The sequence below is a fragment of the Antedon mediterranea genome, chromosome 6 (genome assembly GCF_964355755.1).
Source record: "Antedon mediterranea chromosome 6, ecAntMedi1.1, whole genome shotgun sequence".
NCBI lineage: Eukaryota > Metazoa > Echinodermata > Crinoidea > Comatulida > Antedonidae > Antedon > Antedon mediterranea.
The window spans coordinates 30,003,680-30,017,310 of record NC_092675.1 but is presented as its reverse complement, the minus strand read 5'-3'; the positions used below and the strand labels follow the sequence as shown (position 1 = coordinate 30,017,310).

General features: G+C 32.8%; 1 protein-coding gene across 2 annotated transcripts in view; it reads left to right on the top strand.

The window, feature by feature from the left end:
- Nucleotides 1–3,586: 3,586 nt before the first annotated feature.
- LOC140052069 (cGMP-dependent protein kinase 1-like) overlaps nucleotides 3,587–13,631 on the top strand; it is a 77,513-nt gene continuing 67,468 nt past the window's right edge. The window contains exon 1 of one of the 2 annotated variants that reach the window (XM_072097456.1): nucleotides 3,587–4,028. In XM_072097456.1, the coding sequence (XP_071953557.1) occupies nucleotides 3,763–4,028 (266 nt within the window). In that variant the 5' untranslated portion in view covers nucleotides 3,587–3,762. The remainder of the gene's footprint in view (nucleotides 4,029–13,631) is intronic. The other variant, XM_072097459.1, reaches the window with a different exon arrangement.

Genomic DNA, 13,631 nt, shown 5'->3' with positions numbered 1-13,631 from the left:
GTACCTAAAGTGCAATGACCGATCATGCAATGGACGCATAAATAACTCTATTGTCTACAGTAACCCTTTATATAATAGATATATTTAGTATATATCGAATGCATGTGTAGGCATCTGTAAAGTAAATAATGTCTTAACTCACTCGTCCATCCCGATTGTATCCGTGTTTGCATTGTAATAACTGGACTTTATGATCTACGTATCTTGCTTTGGTATTCACAGCTGCACGCTGACACTCCAAAGTGCAATTATAAATTGTATTTGGAACCATTTTATTATCGCAATTGTCAAAAGAAACAAAATCTTGTTAGTCGTCATATGTCATAAATTCGCATATTAATTTGAATTATCCAAGACCTCTCTATGGTAACATTTTGAACCAATTATAAGGGTAAGCTTTCTTATTTGTTTAGCCTAGAGTTATTTAATTATGACACATTACCGTAGCTATCTTATTGGTACATCGTTGACAGACTTACGATACATTGTTTATAATGGTAACAACATAGCAACGGAATGCACCAATTTGATGTCTATGTACCTGTTGCTATTATTATACGGTATTTTGCCTAAATAAGGTGTTTTTCTCACTAGGACGGAAAGCAAGGACAGGACATTGTAAGTAATTTGACCGATCACACTTAAGCCTATTGGTCAATTTTCCGCCGCTTGTGACTATACTGCGCGTTGCACGTACGTACGCCCATGCGTTGCGCTATGGGAATCAAGGAAAATGCATAATAAATTTATATAACCTGATTTGAGACCAATGTTGAAATGTACGATACGACATGTACTATCTTTTTTTAGCTTTCACTTTTGTAATAATTAGCATTCTATGAGTCCGGTTTCGCAATTACCCAGGATACACTACAGGCTAAATTAAGACTTTATTAAAGGGACTAATACAGATAATTTTCTAACTGTGCAATTTAATTCTACCTTTAATGGTTTTTCAAACATAGGCCTTAATTGAGTATTGTGGACTATGTACAAAGCACTGTTCAACCTATTGATACTTTATTGATGATTAAACAAAACTGGAAAGCTGTTATTAGTGAAATGAAATAATTCTAAAATTTCTTTTGATTACTGTCTTAGCTATTGAATTTGAAATCTATGAAATAATATGTACCCGAATATAATTCATTTTTTATAATAATTAAGATGCAGTTAGTAATATTTCATATTGTAATCTGACAATAGCTTTAGGCCTTTCTTTTCGAACTTTTGGCTTTCATGACAACGATATTAATTATAAACATCTTTACGATACGATAACACAATCATTTTTTTCTCTGAATAATTTAGGAATGTGTTTTCGTGAATTGATAGTTGTGGGTTGAAGCAATGGGATCGGCTGTGGTTCGCCATTCAAGTCCTTCCCACCGGAACCACAAGGATTCGCCAAATACAGTAATTTGTGACGAAAAAAAATCGGGTAAGTTGAGGAAAATTCAAGATTGAGTTGGACTACTGAGAATGTCACCATGCACGTTCTCAAAATTGGACCTGGGGTCTGGATAGCAACGTGTCGCTTTAGGCCTACTATGTTCTTAGTTGTAATTTTAAAGTATTTATTTATTAAGAGATTCACGTCCAGTGAACTTTGCCTTACCAATTATTGCTCGTACTGTATAATACAACTATCCTTTGCATGGAGAGTTTATAGTTAAGAATGATGCGTATTAAAACAACTCGGTCTAGGAATTCCTTTCTACCTTCAGCAGTCAGTGTATTTAATAAAAACAAACTTAGATTATTAGTATATACATTGTTGATAAAGGTATTGTATTTTGCATGCGTTGTAACTAAGTTTTCTATTAATTAAGTGTATTCTTTTTCGCAACAAGAAGACAAATTTCATACTGTACTATATTGGTTTGTATGACCTGATCTGTATCTGTATCTGTATGTTTTCTGATATGACACATTTATGATGATTGGGTAATGTAGCATTAATTCAAATAAACAGCGGATACCGATATCTGTAGCTGTCAGAAACATGGGGCGTGAGTCTATGTATATACCTCTAGCTAAAGTTACAGCCGTACTATGTGTGTAAAAATTGTAGTCAGTAGGCCTCTCAGTAGATTTAATTTGTACCGTTGTATGCGGTTTAATGTAATAGCGCCCTCTACCAATATTACATTCATAAACTTTTGTTAAAACCCGGTTTCCACTTCAACTTGTGATTGGTCAAACTACTACTACTACAGTACGTCCTATATAATGTAGTATTACACTATTTTGAAGCACCATGTCATACAGAATCATCGAAATTTTATTCGCTATGTCATTTGTGCTATCACAGCAGAATCATCGAAATCTTATTCGTGTTCACGAAAACCAGCAGAGTTCATAAGTCAGTCACCGCATTCATCTCCACACGTCACTGTCAATATCATGCATTCGGACCACATCTAATTCCTTACCAGTGTATAAAGACCGCGATTAAACTCATAAAAATTAAAAGGCAGATTGAGACTCAGGGAATGTTGTTGTTATAGAGAGATCAGTTGTAGATCTAGGGCCTAGAAATTGAGGCAGAGGGTCAGTAATTATTGATCTCATATTCTACTTCAAATTTGAACCATAGATAAAAATACCCGCCGCCTCCTCGTATCATCAGACTATTTACAGTACAACAAACCGCCCTGTGCCATACTTAATAGTCGTTTTATCATTGGTTAAACAATAACTACCCAATTGACTCCATCACAGTATCACAGTTGGAAAATCAACGAATAATTAATTAAATAACTTGCCTATAGTGTTAGTGTGCTTATACTGTAGGCCTACTGAAGTTATAGGCCTAATTTAACATCCGTTTTTTCCCGGTAGACAAATCCGTGTTTTTGTGACGGCAATCATTTATACGAAACTTAGCTAACGACAAATTGTAATTTGTAATGAGGTGACTTAGTTATTTGATTGCGTTAGGCCTACTACGGATAATTGGATATTCTAGGAAATAGGAACACCGACTGATTTATATCTTAAAATATACGGGTCTATACGCCTCCATCTACGCCCGTCTAAATGAATTTATTGTACTGTGATGAATGACAGTAGGTAATTAGCCGCACGCGATATTGGACGCGCACGATTGTGCGTTTTGTAGAGATTATTAGGTTTAGTTTATTTAGGAGTGGAGGTTGATGATTATTTTAGGGGAACGGTGTTCATTACAGAGAGATTCATTGTTATCTCTAATTAAGACACGCAATTTAAAAAAAACCAATTTATTCGTAAGGAAGACGATGCAATCGCAAAGTAATAAATTTGAACGTTAGGCCTACATCATTATCTCTTGTGGTGGTATCATTATCATTATAGGCCTATCAACCAACCAGCGACCCATGGCTTTCAATAGTCGATGACCTTTCGGATTGAATACTAGTGCTGCGGTATATATTTAGTATTTTGACTGACAAGAGTGCCAATCATAAATACTCATTTTTTGTCGCACACATGAGTTTGTAAACATTACGATATGCAGATTCATGCGGAAGAAGAAGTTAAGTAAACAAGAGCATGCTAACCAGTGAAGCGTGAAGCGATACGAAAGCGGTTAAAGTGTGAACTTAGTGGCCTTGCAGGGGGTACGCAGGCAGGCAGCAGCAGAGAGCTTGTATTGCGGCGAGTCGCATCAAACAACATTCGAAGCGCCCAGCAGATCTGCGTCGCCCTGGCCAACTTTTGAATCGTTTTTATTTGGTTTCAGGAGCTGGTCTTGGACAGACAAAACAATTTAACAACATGGGTAGTTTATATGAATTAAAGAAAGAACTTCGGGAGAAAGATAGGCGTATAGAAGAACTGGAATACTTGGTTAAGGCGAAAGATGTGGAATTGGCCGAATTACGTACGACCGTAGATAAATTTCAATCTGTGCTTCCAACTATCGGTCGTTCTACTGTTTATACTAAAAAAAGGGCCTTAGGTATTTCAGCAGAACCTCAATCACTACAATCCGTTCAAGAAGCGACACAAAAAGAATTCAAGAAGTATCCTAAATCAAAAAGGTAAGTCCGTTTATTTTACTACTGTAACTTCTGTATTTAAAAGTTTCTCCAAAAATGTCAAAAAAGTCGTTTTGTCGTTAATCCGTCGCAAAAGACAAATTCAATGTCACACAAGGAGACGAACCAAATCTAAAGATACGATATTTTTACGAAAAATGAATACATTACGGGTCTACTTAATTATAACAGAAACATAATCATATATTTGCTATAATATTAGTCATTGATTTAATATTAAATATTACTGTTTTTTGCTGATCTTTAAATCAGGTGAACACAAAATACATTTTTCAATATAGATCATGATATTATGAGTGTACATTTATGACTAAAAATACCAGAAATACCAAATGTGCATTAACCCTAAATATTGGACAATAGAACTAATTGTAAATAGTACAATGAACAGTATCTGTTCTTTGTTTTGACCTTTGTACCCTGATCAGTTAAAAATACCTCTTTTGAAGATGCGGTGGTCACTTGTGTCCATACTGTAATAAACAATCAACCTTTGACCTACACCAGAAGGCCTTCAACCTGTTGTTTGTCTTAATTGGAGATGAGTTTTGTTCATTTACCTCTAATGAGGACAATTAACATACTGAATGAAGTGGCTACTTTGAATATTTCAATAGATACCCAATTAGTGAAGAATATTGTATGCAACACCATGGTATAGCACTTTCCTGTTTTGAATTTTGAGTGGCAGATCTGGTATTTTGAAATATGGAACATAAATTAAATACATTTACACCATTCACCCCCTCCCCACCAAATCCACTACCACCATGTTCCTATTTTTTGTTTTTATTGAGTACAAGAGATTAATAGGTTAAGTTAATATTTTCCAAAAATGTCCTCTATTTTAAATCAATCATATTAAAAAAAAAATTGAATTCACCATGTAAACTGAATCAAGATGTTTCACTAAACATTAATGTCAGAAACACATTCAGCTAATAAAAAAATAGTAATTTCACGTTTCAATTGATTTCTCCAATTGGGATTTGAGAACATGAGGTTTATGTTACTGTACATATTGTATAACGTCACACATTTTTTCTATAATATTTATTTTATTTCAATGATTCATATATTTATTTTTATCTTATGGACCATGTCAAAATGTTTGTACTGCAGTTACTGCAGTAACTACACACTTTTTATCCTGTTTACTACAAATACTGCAGTAAAAATGTAGTTAAATCAGTAAGTCAATAATTTTTAAAATATTTTCTTGCCATGTAAAGAGGTTGACATTATATCAAGGTTATAGGGATTGTAAATATTTGTGTGAGGAGAGACTTTTTATAAATTTCTGACAGTGATACACACTCATGTTTAATTGACATTACTGTAGTGACTAAAAGACAATAGTGTACACTACTCTGTTGTCCATGCCTGATATCATAGACTTCTTTGAGTTGATTACTGTATAGTTGTATGAGCATGCATAACATAGTTCACTCCTCCACTCAATCCTATTTTTGATTACTACCCCTACACTGTATCATTGGTAAAAGCTTGCTCATGGCGCAACACCTTCAGTACATCCAATAATTGTTATCTACAACATTTACTCAGCTACATTGCAAAATTGTAATTATTTTCTTTCTTTTAATGTGTACTACAGTAGTGTGGTTTTTCCCGCATCACCTTATTATAGAAAGCTTCTTGTTTTTCTGAATGTGTACTAAAAACTTAGTGTTTTGAAGGTTTCAAGGTTTGTACATACAGTATATTCCATTATAACTAATAAATATATAATAGCTTTACAGTAAATGACCTTGAAATGTTGTGACTGTCAATTGTTTTAAAAATGATGTCATAAATTCCAAAAGTGTGGTTTAACCATCTAGCATAATGCTAGGTAATGGTAGGTTTAATGTATATTTCAATCTGCAGCTTATTGTTGCAAACACCTTGCCAATAATGATTTTATTTAACTATATTTTCAAATATTTATTACTGGTACTGTTATATTCAAATCATTTTCAGAATATAAATTTATTTATCAGGAGCGGGTGTTCTTTCTACAGGACAAATTTTTTTTACCTTCGACATAGTAAGGAGGGTGTGCTAGATTATCTGTGTTTATTGTTGGAGAGTTTACCACCAATTATTTTCAATATGATTATTATATTTTAAAGTTTTTACATTCTATCACACTTTTTTCTTTCCTTTTTTTTATTATCTCATCATGTCCAACTATCAGTAAATCAACTATTTCGTGTCTAGTCCGTCATCGTCGTTGTGTACTATACACAATATAAACAATATAAAATCTAATTGCCGATTTGGTGTATCAAAATGAATCTACCTGTACTGTCTGTATATTTTTTATTTGTACACCTTTTTTCATGATTTAAAACTCGTAATATATAAACGTTTACTACAGTAGATACTATCTATGTAATAAACTATCTAAAAATACTTTTGTAGACGCCTCAATGCTTCATTGAATTGAACTGCGATAAAACATATTTTTTCAGTATTTCCATTGAAAGATCATACTGTATTTGCTATCAATTTCATAAACAAAGCATACTTTTCTAATTCTCGTTCGTTTACCTTTTTTGGTGGGTGAATATATAATTAAATAGTCCTACAATTGTACAACCCAGAGATATTTATCTATGTAATACTTTAAATAAAGTCAAATTAAATTGATTAAATCTGGATAGGCTACTTATAATATGTGCCGTGGACTTGTTTTGAGAGCTTATTGCCATGTTAGCTGACCGCGGCATGACGTGTAGCAAGCACTGTGTTATTATCCTATTGTTTAAGTGATGTAATTTCGTATTTCCAAACTATAATGGAATCAGTAATTGCAGTAGAATAGGTAATTGACTATAAAACCAGCAGGTATTCATTCTTAGAAAGGTTTTAATCTTTAATTTGTCATTGGTCTTTAATTTTGATTTTAAATAAATTATGCAGGTTGCTAATCGGTCAATAAGGAGAATGCATTTTAGTAATCAAATAGAAATACGATTGTTTATATAGATTATATCTGGCATTGACAAAACTAAAAAATTTCATATTACTCGTTTTTGTATTGATGGCTTATTAAGAAATGCTACAGGGAGTCACTTGCGCAAGACAAAAATAGAAAAATATATAAATCAGTATAAATATGGAACATTGATCAATAAACATAAATTGATTTGACGGCACTTTAAAAGGTATAAAAACTACAGGTGTTTCCATATCTGTTGAGAATGTGAGATTGACATTGTTTATGTCAGTTTTATACTTTTCAAATTGTATTTATTTGTTTTGGAAATGTTACTGATTCTTCTTTATTAATTATATACATTATTTATCTTGGGTACATTTCAACACATAAATCAGACATGAGAAGGAATTTTTTATTTACTTTTTGATAACTGAAAATATTAATAAGCTTTCTACTACTGTATATTTAGAACAACAGTTGTAGTTGACATTCTTAGGTATAGGTATGATGGGACAAATATATACAGTAGGCCTAATGTGATTCAGGGGCCAAAACCAGCAATGTTAAAGCTTGGTTCCCACTAGGACACAATGCAAAGATCTACAGTACATCAACGCAAGAAGACCAATTACTGTAGCAAGCTATAGATCACTAGCCTGTCGCATGTGATCAGATTAGACCTTCTTGCTTTGGGTGTCCTAATGGGATTGAGGTGAGGTGGACATTTGGACTTCTGCCTATTCTCACTAAAGTACTGTTATTGTACATCAATTGATGACCAAAATAACACCACCCCCCCCCCCCCCTCCACACATACACACACACCCTTCTCACTTGTTTTGCCGTAGCTTACTGTAGGAAAGATACCATGTAGCTTACAGTGAGTATGTGGCAGGTACTGTAATTGTAGGGAGTGGTTTGAGACACAGTGATATCGTACAGTAGCTATTTTAGTAGCTGATTCAGGCGTCAGGAATTAGAGGTAGATGGACAAGGTAGTTGCAAGTTGATTATAGGGTATACGGTATGATAGGGTTTATTTATTTCAATATCTTCTAAGGAGGGTGGTCCATACAGCCGAAGCTGATCTGAAGGAAATCATTACTCTTTGAGTTTGTGGTTGGAGCTGATGGGAATCATAGAGTACATTATTGTTGAAGCAATTGGAAACAAATTATAATGCAAGACAAATTGTATGGAATCAATGATCCAAAGAAACAAAGTATCTATTGTTAAAGCAAAGTTGAAAGACACCCAGTAAACAAGTACTTTACAACCTATAGTTCAAAGACACCAGTAGTAGTAAACACAACTACCAATCCCACTTTTTGTTCTATACTAAGTAACTCTGTTCATTTACTTAACATTTTTTCATAGCCTGTTGGTCTGTAAAATAATAGCTTTCATTTGTATTAAACTAATGCAGTCATGCTTAAGTTATTTACAGAGAAATAGTTGAGATTTGAATCAGTACCAAAATAATGCAATACGTCTACATTATACATTTTGATTTTAAATTACTTTTTGATGCCAGAAACGAAGAGTGTTTTTCACTGATAATGCATTTGACAAAACTGGACGAAAATTACAGTTATTTTACCAGGTGCGGATTTAGGCGGGGGCTAGACAGGCTTTAGGCACCCCCCGCTCCCAACCCTTAAATTTAACAGCCATGTCTTTTTAAAATAAAATAATGACTATATTTATTTTTCTGCAACCCGACGTTTTATCATTTATGAAATAAATTCACCCCTGTATACCGTTTATAACATTTATTTTAGGCTATTTTTAAATGATAATAGTTGTATTGCTGATGATCACTAGATTTGTATTCATTCAGGTTTAAGAACAATTTAAATAAACTAGTGACTAAAATGTAAATATATTGAAGTAGGCTGGATGAGAGTATTTAACTTGTAGACGACAAGGCAAAAGGAAAGCTAAGATTTATGTGATCTGCAATAAGAATATAAATTGCAATAATGCTGCAGTATATCTATCTGAACGTCTTGAGGGCTTTTAAGATGGATGCCTTTAATATTTATGCTTTTATTGTGTGTGTATTTGTCTGACTACAATATTATGTCAACTTTAACAAATGCAGAATTTTAACGAGTAGTTTATCGGTGAGGCACTGTACGAATGTTGTTTAAAATCAAATGTCTTTATAGTAAGTACTGTCATCTTTGCTTCACAGTGTCTTTAAGCAATAAAACTTAGTCATTTAAATTGCTCTTGCTTACGGCAGTGAGTAAAGTCTATCACCATTTACCATTATCTTGTCAGCATTGTATTTTTAAGATGATGTAACAGCAAAGTATAGCAATGGAATGTAAATTTATTGATAAATTAAGTTATTCCTTAAACAGTCCGGATATTGAATTTTAAAAATATATTTATTAATAAGTCACTTTTAATTTTAAGAAAGTACAGGCAGCAATTTTTTTGTACAGGTTTACCCTACATGTCATTCCATGCTAGATGTGTTTTTTTCCACTAGCAATAGCAGTAAACTATTAACATAATTTTAACATACTGTATATACTGACAATTGTCATAATTTTATTATTATTTATTTGAAACAAATGTGGGAAAATAGAATACAGTAGTCCTATAAATGAAATTATACTTTTGCAAAATATGTAATAATGGTTTATATACTGTATTACAATAGTGTATTGGATTAGCAGGGTACTGTGACCTTGCAACCCCAAATCCATCAAGTTTAACATTGTCAAAAGGTCGCTAAGGTCACCTGCAGATATAGGGGTAAAGGTTAAGAGTGACAGGTACAGTACCTATATACAGTAATTGGCAGATAGGAGGAAGGAGAGATATAATAAAAGATGCTAAATTGTAGTATCAACACACCTATTAGAAGCTACTGTATTTTTATACTATTAATGTTAATGGAAGATTATTCCAATCTTTAATAGTGTTATAATAAAATGTTTTCTAAACTAACACTTTGACATTAGGAATTACAATATTTTCATTTAATTTTCACGTACAGTACGTATGTTGTTTAGAAATTTTTGTAAAATTGTCTGCTAAAAAAGTGGAATCTACTTCTTGGTATATCTTATAGGTGGGCCATTCTTAGAAATTTAACTCTGTTGTTAAATTGTTTGTGGTCAGTTAACTAAACTGTATGGTATAACACAGTAACATTTAATATTAAATGTATAATTTTTTTAAATGTTTTTGGGGGTTGACCTCGGCCCCTCCAGTACAACACGCTAAAAATTTGTTCAAATTTAGGGTGTTGTATAAACACAGCCTTAGTTGGGGGTTGAAAAGTAAGTTTGAAAATCAATGAAAAGTGGAAATTACCGAAGTATGTAGTTACAAGGATACATTAATTCAGATTGTTGAAGGCACAGGTGTTTAGTATTAGATCATAATGATTCGTATTAGATATTATATTAAACTGTGATAGGAGGAAATGAATATAGGTAAAGGTTGATAGTCTCATGTGAAAAAAATATGATTAATGTGAAAATAGATTGAGATGCAACTGGGAAATAAGTTAGTAATTAAAGTCATAGTACAGACAATGATTAGTGAGATTTGTGAATACAAGAAGAGCAAAATAGGAAAGACGTTGAATGTTTGACCTGTGTAAAAAGCATGATTGCAACCGATTCAATGATGCGTTCAAATCTGCAATACTTAAACCAGTCTGGTTGTTGCTTATCTTCTATTCCTAAATCCCATTATTATTTCTCACCATAATGTATGTCAAATGTAATAAATTAAAAGATGTGACGTTTTACTGCTGCTGTTTAATGCCTCTTCAACCTTGTCATATTTCTATCACATGAACAGTAATGAGCACAAAAAAAAGCACTGTTGTTATCATCAGCTATTACACACCTTTTACAATCATTCTATATTAAAACTGATTTGGTATGGGACTTAATTTGGCACTATTTCTAATGACAAACACAAAATAACTGATTACTCCTAAGTACCCCTACCTATAGACGTGTCAATGTTATTACTAGCATTAATTAGACGCATAAACTTGTTATTCTACTGGGGAATCTATATTATGTTTACTCTAGCTAGGCCTATGTCTATATATGTATACAATCTATCTAATTTATTAATTATAAATCCAAAGGTAAATTACTGAAAAATTTTGTGGATACCAGTTGCTGGATCTCAATGGAAAAATAAAATAAATAATCAAAAAGCTAAATCAAACGATAAAGTAAAACAGCTAGAAAAATTGCTATTAATTATATATCTATTAATTTTTGAACTGTGAAAATCAGATAATTTGTCAATTAAAACTGTACTTATGTAATCGTCTAGAACTACTTTTGTCGGTAAAAAATAGAAAAAAAAAGGATTAAAATATAAATCAGCAAAGAATTGATATTGAGTGGGCATAATGAATAGCTTAAAGACGATGATGATGATGTGAGGGTTGAAGGATGTACAATAACAAGAAGATTACAGCACAGTAGCTGTTGTATTATGTAATTGAGGAATACTCAAGGTAATGAGCAAAATAAATACTGTACTGTTTGGAATAATACAAATACACAGGTTACGTATAGTAACAATTTAACAATAGATGTACTGTACATAATATCATTTGATTCCCTACTGTCTTTATCTTTCGGATCTCAACAATTACCTGGAAAATGATTGTTTTGCAATGATTTCCCCGAAATGTTATCTATAATGCTAATGTCATTAGTTTTAGTTTAATCTTTAAAGAAAACTGAGCAAACACATCTCTGTTGCGTATAAATGGCCTGTAAATATTAGATATTAAATGGAATGTTAGAAGACTTACCATCTTTATCAAACAATTCAAAATTAAAGAAATTTGTTTGCTATCTTTAGCTACAGTATTACAGCACTGTGGGCTACAGTATAATGACCACAAATATTTTAACTGTCATGTCATGTCCCTGTTCGGGAATAAAAATCATTAGTTTTTAAAACATTCTCAAAGTTATATTGGATTCAAAAAATGTTCGAAAGACCCTGTGCAATGTGCATAGTAAGTTCTTGTAACCATAATATTGGTGAATTTTTATGGGGGCTATCGTGTTTGTGTAATGACTATTTTACAGTGTCAAGATTTCAATGAATGTCCCACTTTCAAATTTGATATGTCCCGCTTTTGAGCATTTAGAAAGTTGGAATGTCTGTTTTTGTCCACATGCTATATCTTTTCACATAATTTTGTACACCATAAAAAAGCAGAATTTTCACCAGTGGCGTATCCAGTAGGGGGGCCGGGGGGGCCCGGGCCCCCCCCCTGATTTTGTTTCCGTCGGCACATCATCGCGTCCGTCGGCAAACAAAGGTGCCGGGGAAAAAAATAAACTATTTATTCTGACAATAATTGAACTGTAAACATAATTCTTTTGAGTGTTTGTTTATTTACATATCATATCATCATTGATCCCTTCAGATCAACTATTTTTTATTTTCATTACATCTAACGAAACACGTTAAAAATGTGTAGCACGTACGTACGGCCGTACGCAGTAGATTATTTACTCAAAAGTCTTTGACCTTACCCTAAAACCTTGTTTTTGCATGCAGTTGAGCCTCTCATGACCTGAGATTTGTATGTCTTCCTACGCTAAGAGATTATATAGTTCCACATGCCATGTGCTTTTTTGTCTAAGATATATTTATTATAGGTGCCAAAAACCCGGTTTTTTTTCTCGATATGAGGCCTTTATTATTCAAAATTTTTAAAGAAAAAGCACATATACCATAAGAAATATCCATGTATTTCATTTTTGGAACAGAATATTCCGTGAGGCTCAACTACAAAACCACCATTTTGTGATATGATGTCATCGTAAGCCAATCAAAGCTGAGCTTTCTCGCGATTGGCATTGCTAACGGTTGAATGATTTAGGATTCTAGCTGATTTGATTGGTGGATGCGAATCAACCGCAGCGGAATGTTTTCTCTCGCGCGTGTACCATGAATCTCTCTGATCGTTACTACACAAAGTTAGAGCAATGAATTTGTCCGAATTCTGTTAAGTAAACAACTTTATATATTTTATAAGCATTTAATAACATGTTTTATTGATATTTCCAATGGTGATATATAAAATAAATTACTAAAAAACGTAAATATATGTAATTATTTTAACCAAAAATGTCGTAGTTAATAGAATTGTCAACTGAGGCCGGCCGCAAATTGTTTTACTTCTTTCGTGGCTAAAAACGATCATTTTCGGCGATGTTTTAGACCCTATATTTCGAAAACTACAAGTCAGATTTTCCTAATTCTTTCTTTATTGTAATATGAATACAACATACTAACAGATAATGTTGGTTTGGTTTTAATTTTGCATCGTTATCCCATATAGGACAATATGATCTATGTAATCCTAGAACATATATTGATCAGAGACGTCGTGTACTGTATGTACAGATAATGACACCAATTTTGTCGGCAAATTGGCAATTCCCGGCCCCCCCAACTTCAAAATCCTGGATACGCCACTGATTTTCACTACAATTTTCTGAGTAAAGTTATAATTATTAACAAACTACCTGAGAATATTAAAGCAATGATAGATGAATTGTGAACTCTGGACCAGCATACAGTAATATTGTCATAGTTGATAAATGGTTCTTAGAAAAAGTAAA